Genomic DNA, 24,090 nt, shown 5'->3' with positions numbered 1-24,090 from the left:
TCGAAAAAATTGAAAAACGGTCATAGTATAGCCTGTCGAAAAAAGTGAAAAACGGTCATAGTATAACATGTCGAAAAAAGTAAAAAAACGGTCATAGTATAGCATGTCGAAAAAAATGAAAAACGGTCATAGTATAGCCTGTCAAAAAAGTAAAAAAACAGTCATTGTATAGCATGTCGAAAAAATTGAAAAACGGTCATAGTATTGCATGTCGAAAAAATTAAAAAAACAGTCATAGTATAGCATGTCGGAAAAATTTAAAAACGGTGATAGTATATTATGTCGAAAACAGTCATAGCCTGTCGAAAACAGTCATAGTATAGCATGTCGAAAAAAATCAAAAAACAGTCATTGTATAGCCTGTCAAAAACATTCATAGTATAGCATGTCGAAAACAGTCAGAGTATAGCCTGTCGAAAAAAGTGAAAAACGGTAATAGTATAGCATGTCGAAAACAGTCATAGTATATTATGTCAGAAACAGTCATAGTATAGCCTGTCAAAAACAGTCAAAGTATAATATGTCCAAAAAATTGAAAAACGGTCATAGTATAGCCTGTCGAAAACAGTCATAGTATAATATGTACAAAAAATTTAAAAACGGTCATAGTATAGCCTGTTGAAAAAAGTCAAAAAACAGTCAGAGTATAGCATGTCGAAATTTTTTTAAAACGGTGATGATATATTATGTTCGAAAACAGTCATAGTATAGCCTGTCGAAAAAAGTAAAAAAACAGTCATAGTATATAATATCAAAAACAGTCATAATATAGCCTGTCAAAAACAGTCATAGTAAAGCATGTCGAAAAAAGTAAAAAAACACTCATAGTATATTATGTTGAAGACAGTGAAAAACAGTCATAGTATAGCATGTCGAAAAAACTCCAAAAACAGTCATTGTATAGCTTGTCGAAAAAATTTAAAAACGGTGATAGTATATTATGTTGAAAACAGTCATAGCCTGTCGAAAACAGTCATAGTATAGCTGGTCGAAAAAATTAAAAAACGGTCATAGTATAGCTTGTCGAAAAAAGTAAAAAACGGTCATAGTATAGCATGTCGAAAAAAGTCAAAAAACAGTCATTGTATAGCATGTCGAAAAAATTGAAAAACGGTCATAGTATTGCATGTCGAAAAAAGTCAAAAAACAGTCATTGTATAGCCTGTCAAAAACATTCATAGTATAGCATGTCGAAAACAGTCAGAGTATAGCCTGTCGAAAAAAGTGAAAAACGGTCATAGTATAGCATGTCGAAAACAGTCACAGTATATTATGTTAAAACAGTCAAAGTATAATATGTCCAAAAAATTGAAAAACGGTCATAGTATAGCCTGTCGAAAAAAGTGAAAAACGGTCATAGTATAGCCTGTCGAAAAAAGTAAAAAAAACAGTCATTGTATAGCATGTCGAAAAAATTGAAAAACAGTCATTGTATAGCATGTCGAAAAAATTGAAAAACGGTGATAGTATATTATGTTGAAAACAGTCATAGCCTGTAGAAAACAGTGATAGTATAGCTGGTCGAAAAAAGGGAAAAAACGGTCAGAGTATAGCATGTCGAAAACAGTCATAGTATATTATGTCAAAAACAGTCATAGTATATTGTGTCGAAAACAGTCATAGCCTGTCGAAAAAAGTCATAGTATAGCCTGTCGAAAAAAATAAAAAAACGATCATAGTATAGCATGTCAAAAAAAGTGAAAAACGGTCTTAGTATAGCATGTCAAAAAAAGTGAAAAACGGTCTTAGTATAGCATGTCGAAAAGTCAAAAAACAGTCATTGGATATTATGTCGAAAACAGTCATAGTGTATTATGTCAAAAACAGTCATAGTATAATATGTCCAAAAAATTGAAAAACGGTCATAGTATAGCATGTCGAAAAAAGTCAAAAAACAGACATGGTATATTATGTCATAAACAGTCATAGTATAGTTCGTCAAAAAAAGTGAAAAACGGTCATAGTATAGCATGTCGAAAAAAGTGAAAAACCGTCATAGTATAGCATGTTGAAAAAAGTAAAAAAAAGTCATAGTATATTATGTCGAAAACAGTCATAGTATAACATGTCAAAAAAATGTAAAAAAGGTCATAGTATATTATGTCAAAAACAGTCATCGTATATTATGTCGAAAACGGTCATAGCCTGTCGAAAACAGCAATAGTATAGCATGTCAAAAAAATTGAAAAACGGCCATAGTATAACATGTGAAAAAAAGTCAAAAAACAGTCATAGTATATTATGTCGAAAACAGTCATAGTATAGCTTGTCGAAAAAAAAAAAAAAAAGATTATAGTATATTCTGTCGAAAAAAGTGAAAAACGGTCATCGTATAGCAGGTCGAAAAAAGTAAAAAAACAGTCATAGTATATTATGTTGAAAACAGTGAAAAACAGTCATAGTATAGCATGTCGAAAAAACTCCAAAAACAGTCATTGTATAGCATGTCGAAAAAATTGAAAAACGGTGATAGTATATTATGTTGAAAACAGTCATAGCCTGTCAAAAACATTCACAGTATAGCTGGTCGAAAAAATTGAAAAACGGTCATAGTATAGCATGTCGAAAACAGTCATAGTATATGTCCAAAAAAATTGAAAAACGGTCATAGTATAGCATGTCGAAAAAAGTCAAAAAACAGTCATAGTATTTTATGTCAAAAACAGTCATAGTATAGCTCGTCAAAGAAGTGAAAAACGGTCATAGTATAGCATGTCGAAAAAAGTGAAAAACGGTCATAGTATAGCATGTTGAAAAAAGTAAAAAACAGTCATAGTATATTATGTCGAAAACACTCATGGCTTGTCGAAAACAGTCATAGTATAGCATGTCGAAAACGGTCATAGTATAGCATGTCGAAAAAAGTCCAAAAACAGTCATAGTATATTATGTCGAAAACAGTCATAGCCTGTCGAAAACAGTCATAATATAGCATATCGAAAAAATTGAAAAACTGTCATAGTATAACATGTCAAAAAAAGTCAAAAAACAGTCATAGTATATTATGTCGAAAACAGTCATAGTATAGCCTGTCGAAAAAAAACAAAAAAAAACGATCATAGTATATCCTGTCAAAAAAAGTGAAAAACGGTCATTGTATAGCAGGTCGAAAAAAGTAAAAAAACAGTCATAGTATATTATGTCGAAAAAGTGAAAAACGGTCATAGTATATTATTTCGAAAACAGTCATAGCCTGTCAAAAACAGTCATAGTGTAGCCTTTCGAAAAAATTGAAAAACGGTCATAGTATATTATGTTGAAAACAGGCATAGTATGGCCTGTCGAAAAGAGTAATCGTATAGCATGTCAAAAAAAGTGAAAAACGGTCTTAGTATAGCATGTCGAAAAGTCAAAAAACAGTCATAGTATATTATGTCAAAAACAGTCATTGTATAGCATATCAAAAAAATTAAAAAACGGTTATAGTATTGCCTTTTAAAAAAAGTGAAAAACGGTCATAGTATAGCCTGTCGAAAAAAGTCCAAAAACAGTCATAGTATAGCCTGTCGAAAAAAGTTAAAAACGGTCATTATACAGCATGTCGAAAAAAGTCAAAAAACAGTCATAGTATAGCATGTCAAAAAAATTGAAAAACGGTCATAGTATAGCATGTTGAAAAAATTGAAAAACGGTCATAGTATAGCATGTTGAAAAAAGTCAAAAAACAGTCTTAGTATATTATGTTGAAAACAGTCATAGTGTATTATGTCAAAAACAGTCATTGTATAGGATGTCAAAAAAAGTGAAAAACGGTCATAGTATAGCATGTCGAAAAAAGTCACAAAACAGTCTGAGTATATTATGTCGAAAGCAGTCATAGTATAGCCTGTCAAAAAAGTGAAAAACGGTCATAGTATAGCTTTTCGAAAAAAAGTCCAAAAACAGTCATAGTATAGCCTGTTGAAAAAAGTTAAAAACGGTCATTATACAGCATTTTGAAAAAAGTCAAAAAAACAGTCATAGTATATTATGTCAAAAACAGTCACAGTATAGCATGTCAAAAAAATTTAAAAACGGTCATAGTATAGCATGTCGAAAAAAGTCAAAAGACAGTCATAGTATATTATGTCAAAAACAGTCAAAGTATAGCCTGTCAAAAACAGTGAAAAACGGTCATAGTATAGGATGTTGAAAAAAGTCAAAAAACAGTCTTAGTATATTATGTTGAAAACAGTCGTAGTATAGCTTGTCAAAAAAAGTGAAAAACTGTCATAGTATAGCATGTCGAAAAAAGTAAAAAAAAGTCATAGTATATTATGTCGAAAACAGTCGTAGTATAGCCTGTTGAAAAAATGTAAAAAAGTCATACAATATTATGTCGAAAACAGTCATAGTATAGCCTGTCGAAAAAATTAAAAAACCATCATTGTATAGCCTGTCGAAAAAAGTAAAAAAACAGTCATAGTATATTGTGTCGAAAACAGTCATAGCCTGTCGAAAAAAGTCATAGTATAGCCTGTCGAAAAAATAAAAAAACGATCATAGTATAGCATGTCGATAAAAAGTGAAAAACGGTCATAGTATAGCATGTTGAAAAAAGTCAAAAAACAGTCATAGTAAAGTATGCCGTAAAATGTCATAGTATAGACTGTAGGGGTGGCCATGGCTCAATGGTTAGAGAGGGTTGTCTGGCAACCGCAAGGTTGGTGGTTCAATCCTTGACTGCTACATCTCATGTAGCATGACACTGGACCACCAAAGTGCTTCTGTCTTGCTCACTTGACAAATCCTGCTTAAGAATGAGGTTCGGATTGCCTACCTCATCAACATATGGACACAGAAATAAAGAAATGTAGAAATAGATTTTTTTATTTATGTCCTGTTTAGGTATCAACTTTTATTTATTTATTTCAACATTTATTTGTAAAAAGTCATGGGATAGCATGTCGAAAAGAAGTCATAAAAAAGACATAATATAGTATGCCGTAAAAAGTCATAGTATAGCATGTCGTAAAAAGTCATAGTATAGTATGCCGTAAAATGTCATAGTAGAGAATGTAGGCGTTGCCGTGGCTCAATGGGTAGAGAGGGTTGTCTGGCAACCGCAAGGTTGGCGGTTCAATCCTCGACTGCTACATGTCGTGTAGCATGACACTGGATGCCTAACTGCTCATGTCTTGCTCACTTGACAAAACCTGCTTAAGAATGAGGTTCGAATCACCTACCTCATTAACATACAGACAAAGAAATAAATAAATGAGGAAATACAGAAATGGAGAAATAGATTTATTTACTTCTGTTTAGGTATCAACTTTTATTTATTTATTTCAGGATTTATTCATAGTATAGCATGTCGAAAAGAAGTCATAGTGTAGCATTTCGAAAAAAGTCATAAAAAAGTCATAGTGTAGCATGTCAAAAAAGTCATAGTATAACGTGTCTTAAAAAGTCACAAAAAAATCATAGTATAGCATGTCGTAAAAAGTCATAATATAGCATTTCGAAAAAAGTTATAAAAAAATCATAGTATAGCATGTTGTAAAAAGTCCTAAAAAAGTCATAGTATAGCATGTCGTAAAAAGACATAGTATAGCATGCCGTAAAAAGTCATAGTATAGCATTTGTCGTAAAAAGTCATAGAATAGCAAGTCGTAAAAAGTCATAGTATAGAATGTAGGGGTGGCCATGGCTCAATGGGTAGAAAGGGTTGTCTGGGAACTGCAAGGTTGGCGGTTCGATCCTCGACTGCTACATGTAATGTAACATGACACCGGACGCCTAACTGCCTTTGTCTTGCTCACTTGACCAATATTGCTAAAGAATGAGGTTCGGATCGCCTACCTCATTAACATACAGACACAGAAATAAATAATGAAGAAATATAGAAATGTAGAAATAGATTTATTTATTTATGTCCTGTTTAGGTATCAACTTTTATTTATTTATTTCAGCATTTATTTATAAAAAAAGTCATAGCCTGCAAAAAACAGTCATAGTATATTATGTTGAAAACAGTCATAGTATAGCCTGTCGAAAACAGTCATAGTAAAGCCCGTCGAAAAAAGTGAAAAACGGTCAGAGTATAGCATGTCGAAAAAAGTCAAAAAACAGTCATAGTATATTATGTCAAAAACAGTCATAATATATTATGTCGAAAACAGTCATAGCATAGCCTGTCGAAAAAAGTGAAAAACAGTCATAGTATAGCATGTCGAAAAAAGTGAAAAACGGTCATAGTATAGCATGTTGAAAAAAGTCAAAAAACAGTCATAGTATATTATGTCGAAAACAGTCATAGCATAGCCTGTCGAAAAAAGTGAAAAACAGTCATAGTATAGCATGTCGAAAAAAGTGAAAAACGGTCATAGTATAGTATGTCAAAAAAAGTAAAAAAAAAGTCATAGTATATTAATTCGAAAACAGTCATAGCATATCCTGTCGAAAAAAGTGAAAAATGGTCATATAGCTTGTCAAAAAAATTGAAAAACGGTCATCGTATAGCATGTCAAAAAAAGTCAAAAAACAGTCATCGTATATTATGTCGAAAACAGTCATATCATAGCCTGTCAAAAAAAGTGAAAAATGGTCATAAAAAAGCATGTCAAAAAAAGTGAAAAACAGTCATAATATAGCATTTAAAAAAAAGTGAAAAACGGTTTTAGTATAGCATGTCAAAAAAATTGAAAAACGGTCATAGTCGGAAAAAAATTGAAAAACAGGCATGTCGAAAACAATCAAAAAACATTCATAGTATATTATGTCGAAAACAGTCATAATATAGCCTGTTGAAAAAAATGAAAAATGGTCATAGTATAGCTTGTCGAAAAAAGTGAAAAAACAGTCCTAGTATATTATGTCGAAAACAGTCATAGTATAGCCTGTCGAAAGCAGTCATAGCATAGCCTGTGGAAAAAAATTAAAAACGGTCATAGTACAGCATGTCAAAAAAATTGAAAAACGGTCATAGTATAGCATGTCAAAAAAAGTGAAAAACAGTCATAGTATAGCATGTTGAAAAAAGTCAAAAAACAGTCATAGTATATTATGACGAAAACAGTCATAGTACAGCCTGTCAAAAACAGTCATAGTATAACCTGTCAAAAAAATTGAAAAACGGTCATAGTCGGAAAAAAATTGAAAAACAGGCATGTCGAAAACAATCAAAAAACATTCATAGTATATTATGTCGAAAACAGTCATAATATAGCCTGTTGAAAAAAATGAAAAATGGTCATAGTATAGCTTGTCGAAAAAAGTGAAAAAACAGACATAGTATAGCATGTCGAAAAAAGTCAAAAAACAGTCCTAGTATATTATGTCGAAAACAGTCATAGTATAGCCTGTCGAAAGCAGTCATAGCATAGCCTGTGGAAAAAAATTAAAAACGGTCATAGTACAGCATGTCAAAAAAATTGAAAAACGGTCATAGTATAGCATGTCAAAAAAAGTGAAAAACAGTCATAGTATAGCATGTTGAAAAAAGTCAAAAAACAGTCATAGTATATTATGACGAAAACAGTCATAGTACAGCCTGTCAAAAACAGTCATAGTATAACCTGTCGAAAAAATTGAAAAATGGTCATAGTATAGCATGTCGAAAAAAGTCAAAAAACAGTCTTAGTATATTATGTCGAAAACAGTCATAGTATATTATGTCGAAAACAGTCATAGTAATGCCTGTCGAAAGCATTCATAGTATAACCTTTCAAAAAAATTGAAAAACGGTCATAGTATAGTATGTCTAAAATGAGTCATAGTGATAGTGTTTTGGAGATGAGACTATCATAGCTGGAGCCAGGGATTGATCCGATGACCTTCTGACTGAAAGGTAGCACTGCTCTCCACTAAGCCACGGACAGCGATTGAGAACCACTGGCATAATATGTCTATAAAAAGTCATATTATATATCATGTAGAAAACAGTCATAGTATAGCATGTCGAAAAAAGTCACAAAACAGTCATAGTATATTATGTCGAAAACAGTCATAGTATAGCCTGTCGAAAGTAGTCGTAGTAGAGCATGTCAAAAAAATGAAAAACGGTCATAGTATAGCATGTCGAAAAAGTGAAAAACGGTCACAGTATAGCATGTCGAAAAAAGTCAAAAAACAGTCATAGTATATTATGTCGCAAACAGTCATAGTATAGCCTGTCGAAAACAGTCATAGTATAGCCTGTCGAAAAAATTGAAAAAAGGTCATAGTATAGGATGTCGAAAAATTTGAAAAACGGTCATAGTATAGCATGTCGAAAAAAGTCAAAAAACAGTCATAGTATATTATGTCAAAAACAGTCATAGTATAGCCTGTCGAAAGCAGTCGTAGTAGAGGCTGTCGAAAAAAATGAAAAACGGTCATAGTATAGCATGTCGAAAAAAGTGAAAAACGGTCATAGTATAGCATATCGAAAAAAGCCAAAAAACAGTCATAGTATATTATGTCGAAGACAGTCATAGTATAACCTGTCGAAAGCAGTCATAGTATAGCCTGTCGAAAAAAATGAAAAACGGTCATAGTATAGCATGTCAAAAAAAGTCAAAAAACAGTCATAGTATATTATGTCGAAAACAGTCATAGTATAGCCTGTGGAAAGCAGTAATAGTTTAGACTGTCGAAAAAATTGAAAAACGGTCATAGTATAGTATGTCTAAAAAGAGTCATAGTCATAGTATTTTGGAGTTGAGACTATCATAGCAGGAGCCAGGGATTGAACCGACGACCCTCTGACTGAAAGGCAGCCCTGCTCTCCACTAAGCCACGGACAGCGATTGAGAACCACTGGCATAATATGTCTATAAAGTCATATTATATATCATGTAGAAAACAGTCATAGTATAGCATGTCGAAAAAAGTCAAAAAACAGTCATAGTATATTATGTCGAAAACAGTCATAGTATAGCCTGTCGAAAGCAGTCGTAGTAGAGCATGTCGAAAAAAATGAAAAACGGTCATAGTATAGCATGTCGAAAAAAGTCAAAAAACAGTCATAGTATATTATGACGAAAACAGTCATAGTATAGCCTGTGGAAAGCAGTAATAGTATAGCCTGTCGAAAAAATTGAAAAACGGTAATAGTATAGTATGTCTAAAAACAGTCATAGTCATAGTGTTTTGAAGTTGAGACTATCATAGCAGGAGCCAGGGATTGAACCGATGACCCTCTGACTGAAAGGCAGCCCTGCTCTCCACTAAGCCACGGACAGCGATTGAGAACCACTGGCATAATATGTCTATAAAAAGTCATATTATATATCATGTAGAAAACAGTCATAGTATAGCATGTCGAAAAAAGTCAAAAAACAGTCATAGTATATTATGTCGAAAACAGTCATAGTATAGCCTGTCGAAAGCAGTTGTAGTAGAGCATGTCGAAAAAAATGAAAAACGGTCATAGTATAGCATGTCGAAAAAAGTCAAAAAACAGTCATAGTATATTATGACGAAAACAGTCATAGTATAGCCTGTGGAAAGCAGTAATAGTATAGCCTGTCGAAAAAATTGAAAAACGGTAATAGTATAGTATGTCTAAAAACAGTCATAGTCATAGTGTTTTGAAGATGAGACTATCATTGCAGGAGCCAAGGATTGAACCGACGTCCCTCAGACTGAGAGCCAGCCCTGCTCTCTACTAAGCCACGGACAGCAATTAAGAACCACTGGCATAATATGTCTATAAAAAGTCATATTATATATCATGTAGAAAACAGTCATAGTATAGCATGTCGAAAAAAGTCAAAAAACAGTCATAGTATATTATGTCGCAAACAGTCATAGTATAGCCTGTCGAAAACAGTCATAGTATAGCCTGTCGAAAAAATTGAAAAAAGGTCATAGTATAGGATGTCGAAAATTTTGAAAAACGGTCATAGTATAGCATGTCGAAAAAAGTCAAAAAACAGTCATAGTATATTATGTCAAAAACAGTCATAGTATAGCCTGTCGAAAGCAGTCGTAGTAGAGGCTGTCGAAAAAAATGAAAAACGGTCACAGTATAGCATGTCGAAAAAAGTGAAAAACGGTCATAGTATAGCATATCGAAAAAAGCCAAAAAACAGTCATAATATATTATGTCGAAGACAGTCATAGTATAACCTGTGGAAAGCAGTAATAGTATAGCCTGTCGAAAAAATTGAAAAACGGTCATAGTATAGCATGTCAAAAAAAGTAAAAAAACAGTCATAGTATATTATGTCGAAAACAGTCATAGTATAGCCTGTGGAAAGCAGTAATAGTATAGCCTGTCGAAAAAATTGAAAAACGGTAATAGTATAATATGTCTAAAAACAGTCATAGTCATAGTGTTTTGAAGTTGAGACTTTCATAGCAGGAGCCAGGGATTGAACTGATGACCCTCTGACTGAAAGGCAGCCCTGCTCTCCACTAAGCCACGGACAGCGATTGAGAACCAATGGCATAATATGTCTATAAAAAGTCATATTATATATCATGTCGCAAACAGTCATAGTATAGCCTGTCGAAAACAGTCATAGTATATTATGTCGAAAAAATTGAAAAAAGGTCATAGTATAGGATGTCGAAAAATTTTAAAAACGGTCATAGTATAGCATGTCGAAAAAAGCCAAAAAACAGTCATAGTATATTATGTCAAAACAGTCATAGTATAGCCTGTCGAAAGCAGTCGTAGTAGAGCCTGTCGAAAAAAATGAAAAACGGTCATAGTATAGCATGTCGAAAAAAGTGAAAAACGGTCATAGTATAGCATATCGAAAAAAGCCAAAAAACAGTCATAGTATATTATGTCGAAAACAGTCATAGTATAGCCTGTCGAAAAAAGTCAAAAAACAGTCATAGTATATTATGTCGAAAACAGTCATAGTATAGCCTGTCGAAAGCAGTCGTAGTAGAGCATGTCGAAAAAAAGGAAAAACGGTCATAGTATAGCATGTCGAAAAAAGTCAAAAAACAGTCATAGTATATTATGTCAAAAACAGTCATAGTATATTATGTTGAAAAAAGTCATAGTATAGCCTGTCAAAAACAGTCATAGTAAAGCCTGTCGAAAAAAGTGAAAAACAGTCATAGTATAGCATGTTGAAAAAAGTCAAAAAACAGTCATAGTATATTATGATGAAAACAGTCATAGTACAGCCTGTCAAAAACAGTCATAGTATAACCTGTCGAAAAAAGTCAAAAAACAGTCATAGTATATTATGTCGAAAACAGTCATAGTAATGCCTGTCGAAAGCATTCATAGTATAACCTGTCAAAAAAAATTGAAAAACGGTCATAGTATAGTATGTCTAAAATGAGTCATAGTGATAGTGTTTTGGAGATGAGACTATCATAGCTGGAGCCAGGGATTGATCCAACGACCCTCTGACTGAGAGGCAGCCCTGCTCTCCACTAAGCCACGGACAGCGATTGAGAACCACTGGCATAATATGTCTATAAAAAGTCATATTATATATCATGTAGAAAACAGTCATAGTATAGCATGTCGAAAAAAGTCAAAAAACAGTCATAGTATATTATGTCGAAAACAGTCATAGTATAGCCTGTCGAAAGTAGTCGTAGTAGAGCATGTCAAAAAAATGAAAAACGGTCATAGTATAGCATGTCGAAAAAGTGAAAAACGGTCACAGTATAGCATGTCGAAAAAAGTCAAAAAACAGTCATAGTATATTATGTCGCAAACAGTCATAGTATAGCCTGTCGAAAACAGTCATAGTATAGCCTGTCGAAAAAATTGAAAAAAGGTCATAGTATAGGATGTCGAAAAATTTGAAAAACGGTCATAGTATAGCATGTCGAAAAAAGTCAAAGGACAGTCATAGTATATTATGTCAAAAACAGTCATAGTGTAGCCTGTCGAAAGCAGTCGTAGTAGAGCCTGTCGAAAAAAAGGAAAAACGGTCATAGTATAGCATGTCAAAAAAAGTCAAAAAACAGTCATAGTATATTATGTCGAAAACAGTCATGGTATAGCCTGTCAAAAACAGTCATAGTATAACCTGTCGAAAAAAGTCAAAAAACAGTCATAGTATAGCATGTAGAAAACAGTCATAGTATAGCATGTCGAAAAAAGTCAAAAAACAGACGTAGTATATTATGTCGAAAACAGTCATAGTATAGCCTGTCGAAAGCAGTCGTAGTAGAGCCAGTCGAAAAAATTGAAAAACGGTCATAGTATAGCATGTCGGAAAATTTGAAAAACGGTGATAGTACAGCATGTCAAAAGCAGTCGTAGTAGAGCCTGTCAAAAAAAATGAAAAACGGTCATAGTGTAGCATGTCAAAAAAAAGTGAAAAACAGTCATAGTATAGCATGTTGAAAACAGTCAAAAAACAGTCGTAGTATATTATGTCGAAAACAGTCATAGTATAGCCTGTCGAAAGCAGTCGTAGTAGAGCCTGTCGAAAAAAATGAATAACGGTCATAGTATAGCCTGTCAAAAAAATTGAAAAACGGTCATAGTATAGTATGTCTAAAAATAGTCATAGTAATAGTATTTTGGAGTTGAGACTATCATAGCAGGAGCCAGGGATTGAACAGACAACCCTCTGACTGAGAGGCAGCCCTGCTCTCCACTAAGCCACGGACAGCGATTGAGAACCACTGGCATAATATGTCTATAAAAAGTCATATTATATATGATGTAGAAAACAGTCATAGGATAGCATGTCGAAAAAAGTCAAAAAACAGTCATAGTATATTATGTCGAAAACAGTCTTAGTATAACCTGTCGAAAAAAGTGAAAAACAGTCACAGTATAGCATGTCGAAAAAAGTGAAAAAACAGTTATAGTATATTATGTTGAAAACAGTCAAAGTATAGCCTATCGAAAGCAGTCATATTAAAGCCTGTCGAAAAAAGTGAAAAACGTTCAAAGTATAGCATGTCGAAAAAAGTGAAAAAACAGTTATAGTATATTATGTTGAAAACAGTCAAAGTATAGCCTATCGAAAGCAGTCATATTAAAGCCTGTCGAAAAAAGTGAAAAACGTTCAAAGTATAGCATGTCGAAAAAAGTGAAAAAACAGTTATAGTATATTATGTCGAAAACAGTCAAAGTATAGCCTATCGAAAGCAGTCATATTAAAGCCTGTCGAAAAAAGTGAAAAACGTTCAAAGTATAGCATGTCGAAAAAAGTGAAAAAACAGTTATAGTATATTATGTCGAAAACAGTCAAAGTATAGCCTATCGAAAGCAGTCATATTAAAGCCTGTCGAAAAAAGTGAAAAACGTTCAAAGTATAGCATGTCGAAAAAAGTAAAAAAACAGGAATAGTATATTATATCGAAAACAGTCATAGTATAGCCTGTCAAAAAAAAGTGAAAAACGGACATAGTACAGCATGTCGAAAAAAGTGAAAAAACGGTCATAGTATATTCTGTCGAAAACTGTCATAGTATAGCCTGTCAAAAAAGTGAAAAATGGTCACAGTATAGCCTTTCGAAAAAAGTGAAAAACGGTCATAGTATAGCATGTCGAAAAAAAGTCAAAAAACAGTTATAGTATAGTAGGTCGAAAACAGTCATCCTATAGCATGTCAAAAACAGTCATAGTATAGCCTTACAAAAAAGTGAAAAACAGTCATAGTATATTATGTCAAAAACAGTCATAGTATATTATGTCAAAAACAGTCATAGTATATTATGTCAAAAACAGTCATAGTGTAGCTTGTCAAAAACAGTCATAGTATAATTTTTCAAAAAAGTGAAAAACAGTCATAGTATATTATTTCTAAATAAATGAAAAACAGTCACAGTATAGCCTTTCGAAAAAAGTGAAAAACAGTCATAGCATAGCCTGTCAAAAAAAGTCAAAAAAACGTCATAGTATATTATGTCGAAAACAGTCAGAGTATAGCCTGTCAAAAACAGTGAAAAACAGTCATAGCCTGTCGAAAACAGTTATAATATAGCTTGTCGAAAAAAAAGAAAAACGGTCATAGTATAACATGTCGAAAAAAGTGTAAAACGGTCATATTATAGTATGTCAAAAAAAGTAAAAAAACAGTCATAGTATATTATGTCGAAAACAGTCTTAGTATAACCTGTCGAAAAAAGTGAAAAACAGTCATAGTATAGCATGTCAACAAAAGTGAAAAATGGTCATAGTATAGCATGTCAAAAAAAAATTAAAACGGTCATAGTATAGCATTTCGAAAAAAGTCAAAAAACAGTTATAGTATATTATGTCGAAAACAGTCAAAGTATAGCCTATCCAAAGCAGTCATATTAAAGCCTGTCGAAAAAAGTGAAAAACGTTCAAAGTATAGCATGTCGAAAAAATTGAAAAACGGTCATAGTATATTATGTCAAAAACATCATAGTATAGCCTGTCAAAAACAGTCATAGTATAGCCTGTCAAAAAAATTGAAAAACGGTCATCATATAGCATGTCAAAAAAAGTCAAAAAACAGTCATTGTATATTATGTCGAAAACAGTCATATCATAGCCTGTCGAAAAAAGTGAAAAATGGTCATAAAAAAGCATGTCAAAAAAAGTGGAAAACAGTCATAGTATAGCATTTATAAAAAAGTGAAAAACGGTTTTAGTATAGCATGTCAAAAAAATTGAAAAACGGTCATAGTCGGAAAAAAATTGAAAAACGGGCATGTCGAAAACAGTCAAAAAACATTCATAGTATATTTTGTTGAAAAAAGTCATAGTAAAGCCTGTCGAAAAAAGTGAAAAACGGTCATAGTATGGCATGTCGAAAAAAGTGAAAACCGGTAATAGTATAGCATGTCAAAAAAAGTCAAAAAACAGTCATAGTATATTATGTTAAAAACTGTCATAGTATAGCATGTCGAAAACAGTCATAGCATATCCTGTCAAAAAAAGTGAAAACGGTAATAGTATAGCATGTCGAAAAAAGTGAAAAACGGTCATAATATAGCATGTCGAAAAAAGTCAAAAAACAGTCATGGTATATTATGTTGAAAACAGTCATAGTATAGCCTGTCGAAAACAATCATTGTAAAGCCCGTCGAAAAAAAATGATAAACGGTCATAGTATAGCATGTTGAAAAAAGTCAAAAAACAGTCATAGTATACTATGTTGAAAACAGTCTTAGTATAGCCTGTCAAAAACAGTCATAGTATAGCCTGTCGAAAAAAGTGAAAAACGGTCATAGTATAGCATGTCGAAAAAAGTCAAAAAACAGTCATAGTATATTATGTCAAAAACAGTCATAGTATAGCCTGTCAAAAAAGTGAAAAATTGTCACAGTATAGCCTTTCGAAAAAAGTGAAAAATGGTCATAGTATAGCATGTCGAAAAAAAGTCAAAAAACAGTCATAGTATTTTATGTCGAAAACAGTCATAGTATAGCCTTTCAAAAAAGTGAAAAACAGTCTTAGTATATTCTGTTGAAAACAGTCATAGTATAGCCTGTCAAAAAAGTGAAAAATGGTCATTGTATAGCATGTCGAAAAAAGTCAAAAAACCGTCATAGTATATTATTTTGAAAACAGTCATAGTATAGCCTGTCAAAAATATTATAAAAAGGTCATAGTACAGCATGTCGAAAAAAGTGAAAAAACAGTCATAGTATATATATCGAAAACAGTCACAGTATATTATGTCGAAAACAGTCATAGTATAGCCTTTCAAAAAAGTGAAAAACAGTCATAGTATATTATTTCTAAATAAATGAAAAACAGAAACAGTATAGCCTGTCAAAAAAATTCAAAAAACAGTCATAGTATATTATGTCGAAAACAGTCATAGTATAGCATGTCGAAAAAAGTCAAAAAATAGTCATAGTATATTATGTCGAAAACAGTCAAAGTATAGCCTATTGAAAGCAGTGATATTATAGCCTGTCGAAAAAAGTGAAAAACATTCAAAGTATAGCATGTCGAAAAAATTGAAAAACGGTCATAGTATATTATGTCGAAAACAGTCATATTATATTATGTCGAAAACAGTCATAGTATAGCCTGTCAAAAAAGTGAAAAAGGTCACAGTATAGCCTTTCGAAAAAAGTGAAAAACGGTCATAGTATAGCATGTCGAAAAAAATTCAAAAAACAGTCAAAGTATATTATGTCGAAAACAGTCATAGTATAGCCTGTCAAAAACAGTCATAGTATAGCCTTTCGAAAAATTTGAAAAACTGTCATAGTATAGCATGTCGAAAAAAGTAAAAAAAACCTCATAGTATATTATGTCGAAAACAGTCATAGTATAGCTTGTCAAAAACAGTCATAGTATAGCCTTTCAAAAAAGTGAAAAACAGTCTTAGTATATTCTGTCGAAAACAGTCATTGTATATTGTGTTGAAAACAGTCATAGTATAGCCTGTCAAAAAAGTGAAAAATGGTCACAGTATAGCCTTTTAAAAAAATTGAAAAACGGTCATTGTATAGCATGTCGAAAAAAGTCAAAAAACCGCCATAGTATATTATTTCGAAAACAGTCATAGTATACCCTGTCAAAAAAAGTGAAAAACGGTCATAGTATAGCATGTCGAAAAAAGTGAAAAAACCGTCATAGTATATTATTTCGAAAACAGTCATAGTATAGCCTGTCAAAAAAATTATAAAAAGGTCATAGTACAGCATGTCGAAAAAAGTGAAAAAACAGTCATAGTATATATATCGAAAACAGTCACAGTATATTATGTCGAAAACAGTCATAGTATAGCCTTTCAAAAAAGTGAAAAACAGTCATAGTATATTATTTCTAAATAAATGAAAAACAGGAACAGTATAGCCTGTCAAAAAAATTCAAAAAACAGTCATAGTATATTATGTCGAAAACAGTCATAGTATAGCCTGTCAAAAAAATTATAAAACGGTCATAGTACAGCATGTCGAAAAAAGTGAAAAAACAGTCATAGTATATTATATCGAAAACAGTCACAGTATATTATGTCGAAAACAGTCATAGTATAGCCTTTCAAAAAAGTGAAAAACAGTCATAGTATATTATTTCTAAATAAATGAAAAACAGTCACAGTATAGCCTTTCAAAAAAATTCAAAAAACAGTCATAGTATATTATGTCGAAAACAGTCATAGTATAGCTTGTCAAAAACAGTGAAAAACAGTCATAGCCTTTCGAAAACAGTTATAATATAGCTTGTCGAAAAAAAGAAAAACGGTCATAGTGTAACATGTCAAAAAAAGTAAAAAAACAGTCATAGTATATTATGTCGAAAACAGTCTTAGTATAACCTGTCGAAAAAAGTGAAAAACAATCACAGTATAGCATGTCGAAAAAAGTGAAAAAACAGTCATAGTATATTATGTCGAAAACAGTCATAGTATATCTTGTCGAAAAAAGTGAAAAACAGTCATAGTATAGCATGTCAAAAAAAAATTAAAACGGTCATAGTAGAGCATTTCGAAAAAAGTCAAAAAATAGTCATAGTATATTATGTCGAAAACAGTCAAAGTATAGCCTATCGAAAGCAGTCATATTATAGCCTGTCGAAAAAAGTGAAAAACATTCAAAGTATAGCATGTCGAAAAAATTGAAAAACGGTCATAGTATATTATGTCAAAAACAGTCATAATATACCCTGTCGAAAACAGTCAGAGTATAGCCTATCAAAAAAAGTGAAAAACGGTCATAGTATAACATGTCAAAAAAAGTAAAAAAACAGTCATAGTATATTATGTCGAAAACAGTCTTAGTATAACCTGTCGAAAAAAGTGAAAAACAATCACAGTATAGCATGTCAAAAAAAAATTAAAACGGTCATAGTAGAGCATTTCGAAAAAAGTCAAAAAATAGTCATAGTATATTATGTCGAAAACAGTCAAAGTATAGCCTATCAAAAGCAGTCATATTATAGCCTGTCAAAAAAAGTGAAAAACATTCAAAGTATAGCATGTCGAAAAAATTGAAAAACGGTCATAGTATATTATGTCGAAAACAGTCATAGTATAGCCTATCAAAAAAAGTGAAAAACGGTCATAGTATAACATGTCAAAAAAAGTAAAAAAACAGGAATAGCTTATTATATCGAAAACAGTCATAGTATAGCCTGTCGAAAAAAAGTGAAAAACGGACATAGTACAGCATGTCGAAAAAAGTGAAAAAACAGTCATAGTATATTCTGTCGAAAACAGTCATATTATTATATGTCGAAAACAGTCATAGTATAGCCTGTCAAAAAAGTGAAAAATGGTCACAGTATAGCCTTTCGAAAAAAGTGAAAAACGGTCATAGTATAGCATGTCGAAAAAAAGTCAAAAAACAGTCAAAGTATATTATGTCGAAAACAGTCATAGTATAGCCTGTCAAAAACAGTCATAGTATAGCCTTTCAAAAAAGTGAAAAACAGTCATAGTATATTATGTCAAAAACAGTCATAGTATAGCCTTTCGAAAAATTTGAAAAACTGTCATAGTATAGCATGTCGAAAAAAGTAAAAAAAACGTCATAGTATATTATGTCGAAAACAGTCATAGTATAGCCTGTCAAAAAAATTATAAAACGGTCATAGCATAGCATGTCGAAAAAAGTGAAAAAACAGTCATATTATATTATGTCGAAAAAAAGTCATAGTATATTATGTCGAAAACAGTCATAGTATAGCCTGTCAAAAAATTGAAAATGGTCACAGTATTGCATGTCGAAAAAAGTGGAAAACGGTTATCGTATATTATGTCAAAAAAAGTAAAAAGAATGTCAAAGTATAATATGTCGAAAACAGTCTTCGTATAGCCTGTCGAAAAAAGTGAAAAACGGTCATAGTATAGCATGTCAAAAAAAGTGAAAAAACAATCATAGTATATTATGTCAAAAACAGTCATAGTGTAGCTTGTCAAAAACAGTCATAGTATAGCCTTTCAAAAAAGTGAAAAACAGTCATCGTATATTATTTCTAAATAAATGAAAAACAGTCACAGTATAGCCTGTCGAAAAAAGTGAAAAACGGTCATAGTATAGCATGTCGAAAAAAGTGAAAAAACAGTCATAGTATATTATGTCGAAAACAGTCATAGTATAGCCTGTCAAAAACAGTGAAAAACAGTCATAGCCTGTCGAAAACAGTTATAATATAGCTTGTCGAAAAAAGTGAAAAACGGTCATAGTATAGCCTTTTGAAAAAAGTCAAAAAACAGTCATAGTATATTATGTCAACAACAGTCATAGTATAACCTGGCAAAAACAGTCATAGTATAGCATGTCGAAAAAAGTGAAAAACGGTCATAGTATAGTATGTCAAAAAAAGTAAAAAAACAGTCATAGTATATTATGTCGAAAACAGTCATAGTATAACCTGTTGAAAAAAGTGAAAAACGGTCACAGTATAGCATGTCGAAAAAAGTGAAAAAACAGTCATAGTATATTATGTCGAAAACAGTCATAGTATAGCCTGTCTAAAAAAGTGAAAAGCAGTCATATTATAGCCTGTCGAAAAAAGTGAAAAACGGTCATAGTATAACATGTCAAAAAAAGTCAAAAAACAGTCATAGTATATTATGTCAAAAACAGTCATAGCATAGCCTTTCAAAAAAGTTAAAAACAGTCATAGTATATTATGTCTAAAAAACGAAAAACGGTCATAGTATAGCTTTTCGAAAAAATTTAAAAACGGTCATAGTATAGCATGTCGAAAAAAGTCAAAAAACAGTCATAGTATATTATGTCAAAAACATTCATAGTATAGCCTGTCAAAAGCAGTCATAGTATAGCCTGTCAAAAAAGTTGAAAAACGGTCAAAGTATAGTATGTCGAAAAAAGTGAAAAACAGTCATAGTATAGCATGTCAAAAAAATTAAAAACAGTCATAGTATATTATGTCAAAAACATTCATAGTATAGCCTGTCAAAAGCAGTCATAGTATAGCCTGTCTAAAAAAGTTGAAAAACGGTCAAAGTATAGTATGTCGAAAAAAGTGAAAAACAGTCATAGTATAGCCTGTCGAAAAAGTTAAAAACGGTCATAGTATATTATGTCAAAAACATTCATAGCATAGCATGTCGAAAAAAGTCAAAAAACAGTCATAGCATATTATGTCGAAAACAGTCATAGTATAGCCTGTTGAAAAAAGTGAAAAACAGTCATAGTATAGCATGTAAAAAAATTGAAAAACGGTCATAGTATAGCATGTCGAAAAAAGAGAAAACCGGCCATAGTGTAGCCTGTCACAAAAAATTTAAAACGGTCATAGTATAGCATGCCGTAAAAAGTCATAAAAAGTCAGTATATTCTCTATTCCATATCTTGAAGTTTTCAATTTACAGGAAGAGGTTTGACAGGAAGAGGTTTGACATTTGAAGTCAAAGCTACAGTTGGTGACTCAACTGTTTAGCTGTAAAATAAGAAAGTTTGTGACATTTCACTAAAATATGTTTCATGAAGACATCAGAGGGGAGAAATAAGCAATGCAGTAACAGAAAAGTTTAGCATGTCAAAAAAAGTCATAGTATAGCATGTCGTAAAAAGTCATAGTATAGCATATTGTAAAAGTCATAAAAAAGTCATATTATAGTATATCGTAAAAAGTCATAGTATAGAATGTCTTAAAAAGTCATAATGTTTGAATACTGCATTTCTCACATTCCATATATTCTCTATTCCATATTTTGAAGGTTTCAATTTACAGGAAGATGTTTGACATTTGAAGTCAAAGCTACAGTTGGTGACTGAACTGTTTAGCTGTAAAATGAGAAAGTTTGTGACAGCTCACTAAAATATGTTTCATGAAGACATCAAAGGAGAGAAATAAGCAATGCAGTAACAGAATCCTGATTCAAATATGATCAATGCTTCCTGGTTCGACAGTTTGATTGCAGTGATTGACAGCTGCATTAGAGACTCCCTCACTGTGATTGGTTGTTTTCCTTCAGGTACCGTAGACACTAAGAGAAGGCAGAGGAACCTGACTGTTTTCACAGATTGTCTGTCCCATGTACTACTGTGAGGATATAGAGGATATGAGGATATATATATACAACCGAAGCTGTACATCATTGTACATCAAGTAGAGGAGTAAGAGGTGACTGCAAAATATACTGTACTGCAAATATACTTTACATTAAGAGCATCGACAGCATCGACTGCCGTCTCAGCCCTATTATTGTGTGTTCATCAGTGCTTCATGAGGAATTCTGCATGACCGCGAGTAATTAAAGAAAAAGAGATCGTAGACAGACCTGACTCTCCTCCTGGCCACCTCTCTGGAGGGCTGAACAGACTGATTCCTCATCAGATGGAGATCTTCCAGAATGAGCCACGTCTCAGGGTATGACACGTCCCTGAGCACAGCTGAGGCTAAAGCCACGTTCCTTAAAAATGGACCGTGGAGGCTCAAAGTGACGCGACCCAGCGGCCAAACGTCCGCTAGAGTACCGGTTTCGTACCTGCAGAGAGAAAGAGTGAGAGAGAGAGAGAGAGAGAGAGAGAGAGAGAGAGAGAGAGAGAGAGAGAGAGAGAGAGAGACACAGGTGAGGTTAAGTGGAAGAAGGGGAATAGTAAGATCTTTCCTGGATACCCCGTCGCATGCAGCCGGTGCCCTTTTTATATTTTGACACCAACCTGACATTTTATCTTGCTTATACTTTGTACTTTCCCTAATCATCTGCATTTATAATCAATTTGCTTAATGTGGATAATGTGATCTTAAATGATGATAACCGTAGGGACCACACCGAATATGACTCTTCAAACTCCTGAATCAGCTGTATCAGCTCTTAACATGTTTTGGTATTTTATGTTATAAAGCATTATAATAAATTCTATTTGAAGTGGCTACACAGTCAATATTGTGCTGTGCTGTCTGCTAGTGTAATATATATATATATATATATATATATATATATACAGGGTATATATTTTTTTTTTCTCGTGCAACAACACAAACAGTGTCAGTCCTTCACCTCGTCAGGTTGTTGGCGTGCACAGTGAGCTCCTCCAGCTGAGTGACTCCAGACAGATCTCCTCTCTTTAGCTCCTCCAGAGCAGGACCTCCAAACCCCAGCCTCCTCAGCCTCACCAGCCTCTGAAACACTGGACGAGAACCCAGGCAGCTGGAGGACACAAGACACACAAACCACAAAGATCAAAATGCGATTTGCATTGTCACTCCTCGGTCTTTAAACTGTAACCTGAGTGCTTCACCTGTAGGGGTTGTGGAGCAGGTTGAGCTCCTGTAGAGCTCCTAGCTTGCTGAACCATCTGTGGTTGAGAGCAGTCAGCTGGTTGTCAGACAGATCTAGCTCCTCCAGGCTCCACAGAGAGTCAAACGCTGACGGATGGATCACAGCTAGTTTGTTACCTGGAGGACAGTAATATAGACATATCAAAACATCCAACATTCTAGGGGTTCCACAGGGTTCAATCAGTGGACCACTGATTATCATCAATTCCCATTAATTCTCATTAATGTTATCATTGTTGCGGTGATGCCTTGCAGAGAAGATCCTTGTGGCCGAGGATTCCTCCACGTTTGAGTCTGTGCCTCCTCTGTTGTGGAGACGAAAGTAGAGATGGACACAGAGATGGTCCTGCTCGTCTTCTCCACCTTTTCCTCTGTGTTTACGCCGATGTTTACTTTTAAAAACCTCGACAGCCTCTAGATGGCAGAGTCGGCATGAGGAGGGCTAAAGAATCCCTGTCCTAATGAGTGACTCAGTCATATGTCATCATTGTCCAATGTCATTTACAAAAAGTAGGCTCCAGCCAGTGTGCGAAATATGGGGGCTCTAGGGGGGTCCGAGTGATATCGGTGACGAAGACCCGCTGCCTATGTAGATGTGAAGGGCTCACTCTAAGCTAATGAAACCACAATGGATTCTTAGTTTCAGGTGATCATACGCTAATGAAAACATACAAGTTATGAACATTAGATTACATTTCTGCTAATAGATCCCCCTGAATCCTCCTTTAAAAGCTGAGGTTTCAAAAGTTCATTCCTGACCGTAGGCACGGCAAAACATGGACAAGAAGTCCTGATCCTGCACATCTTCAGTTCCATCACGACCGTGCAAACTCGATCTGCTGATGAAGACCATGTGAAATGATCAAAAGTTCCAGAACAGCTACTGAATGGACCTTGAAAGTAAGATTGTTTTGTTGTTAATATTATAATTTATAAATCTCAAAACCTTTTATTATATTAGAGTTAAACATAGTAAATGGTATATTTAACGCTAATATATTAAATAAAAGGTTTTCAGAATTATAAATAATTAAAAATCAATTAATTTGTAGATTAATGTTAAACTAAATGACAAAACAATCTTACCTCCAATATATATATATATATATAAATAAATATATATATAAATATACATAAATATCAATATACATATATATATAAATAAATATAAATATGCATAAATATCGATATATATATATATACAAATATATAAATATCAATTTAAATATATATATATATATATATGTATAAATAAATATCAATATCAATATATACACAAATATCAATATACATATATATATATATATATTTATATATATAATGACAAGTTGACAAGTCTGACTAATACAGTAGTAGAAATCCACTTAAACACAAATAATGACAGAAAAGACTTAATTAAACTAACATGGTGATGAAGTGAGTCCTACATTTCTTGCACATGCCTCATGTTTTATTTCCTCATTCCTTCTTTCTGTTAATGCAACAAAATCCCATCAACGTTACCGTGGAGACTCAGAGACACCAGTCTCGCGTGTCCCGTCAGATCATCCCCCGTCACCTCGGTGATGTGGTTGAAGGACAGATCAAGAGTCAGGGCGCCGTCTGTTACCGTGGGAACACGGGTCAATCCGCCGTGGGAGCAGTTGCAGGCAAGTCGTGGGTCGCAGCGATCGCAGGACGGCCTCTGACCCCAGCCCGGGGCAAGGAGGAGGAGGAGGAGGAGGAGGAGGAAGGTGGAGTGAAGGTGGCTCGGATTTCCCATCCTGCAGGGAAGGAAGGCGATCGAGTGGATAAAGTAATGAACAGAACAGGAAAGAGACTGAGCATCAAGAGGAGAGACACGTAGCAGAGTGAAAAAAACTCAGTGAGGAAGTTGGATTTGACAAAAGAGGAAGTCTTTCATATTTTATTATGACTCTTACTAAACCTTCATGTTCAATGCTAGGGCACGTTTGTGGAGCATCCTTCAGATGAGGGTCTATAAAAGTTATTATTATCATTATAATTAATACTTATATTTTGTCTTATTTGTTTTATGTTAAGAATAAATTGTATATATA

The 24,090-nt window shown here is 33.1% G+C and overlaps 1 protein-coding gene across 1 annotated transcript in view; it reads right to left on the bottom strand.

Moving 5' to 3' along the window:
* LOC137874446 (toll-like receptor 2 type-2) overlaps positions 1–23,860 on the bottom strand; it is a 32,795-nt gene extending 8,935 nt beyond the window's left edge. The window contains exons 1-4 of the mRNA XM_068713132.1: positions 23,534–23,860; positions 21,991–22,147; positions 21,750–21,899; positions 21,027–21,233 (exon numbers count right to left, since the gene is read on the bottom strand). Of these exons, the coding sequence (XP_068569233.1) occupies positions 21,027–21,233; positions 21,750–21,899; positions 21,991–22,147; positions 23,534–23,792 (773 nt within the window). The 5' untranslated portion in view covers positions 23,793–23,860. The remainder of the gene's footprint in view (positions 1–21,026; positions 21,234–21,749; positions 21,900–21,990; positions 22,148–23,533) is intronic.
* Between the last annotated feature and the right edge of the window lie 230 nt (positions 23,861–24,090).

Source organism: Cebidichthys violaceus, unplaced genomic scaffold, assembly GCF_023349555.1.
Source record: "Cebidichthys violaceus isolate CVI_PGR_0920_01 unplaced genomic scaffold, fCebVio1.0.p SCAF_19, whole genome shotgun sequence".
NCBI lineage: Eukaryota > Metazoa > Chordata > Actinopteri > Perciformes > Stichaeidae > Cebidichthys > Cebidichthys violaceus.
This window is presented reverse-complemented; position numbering and strand designations above follow the sequence as displayed.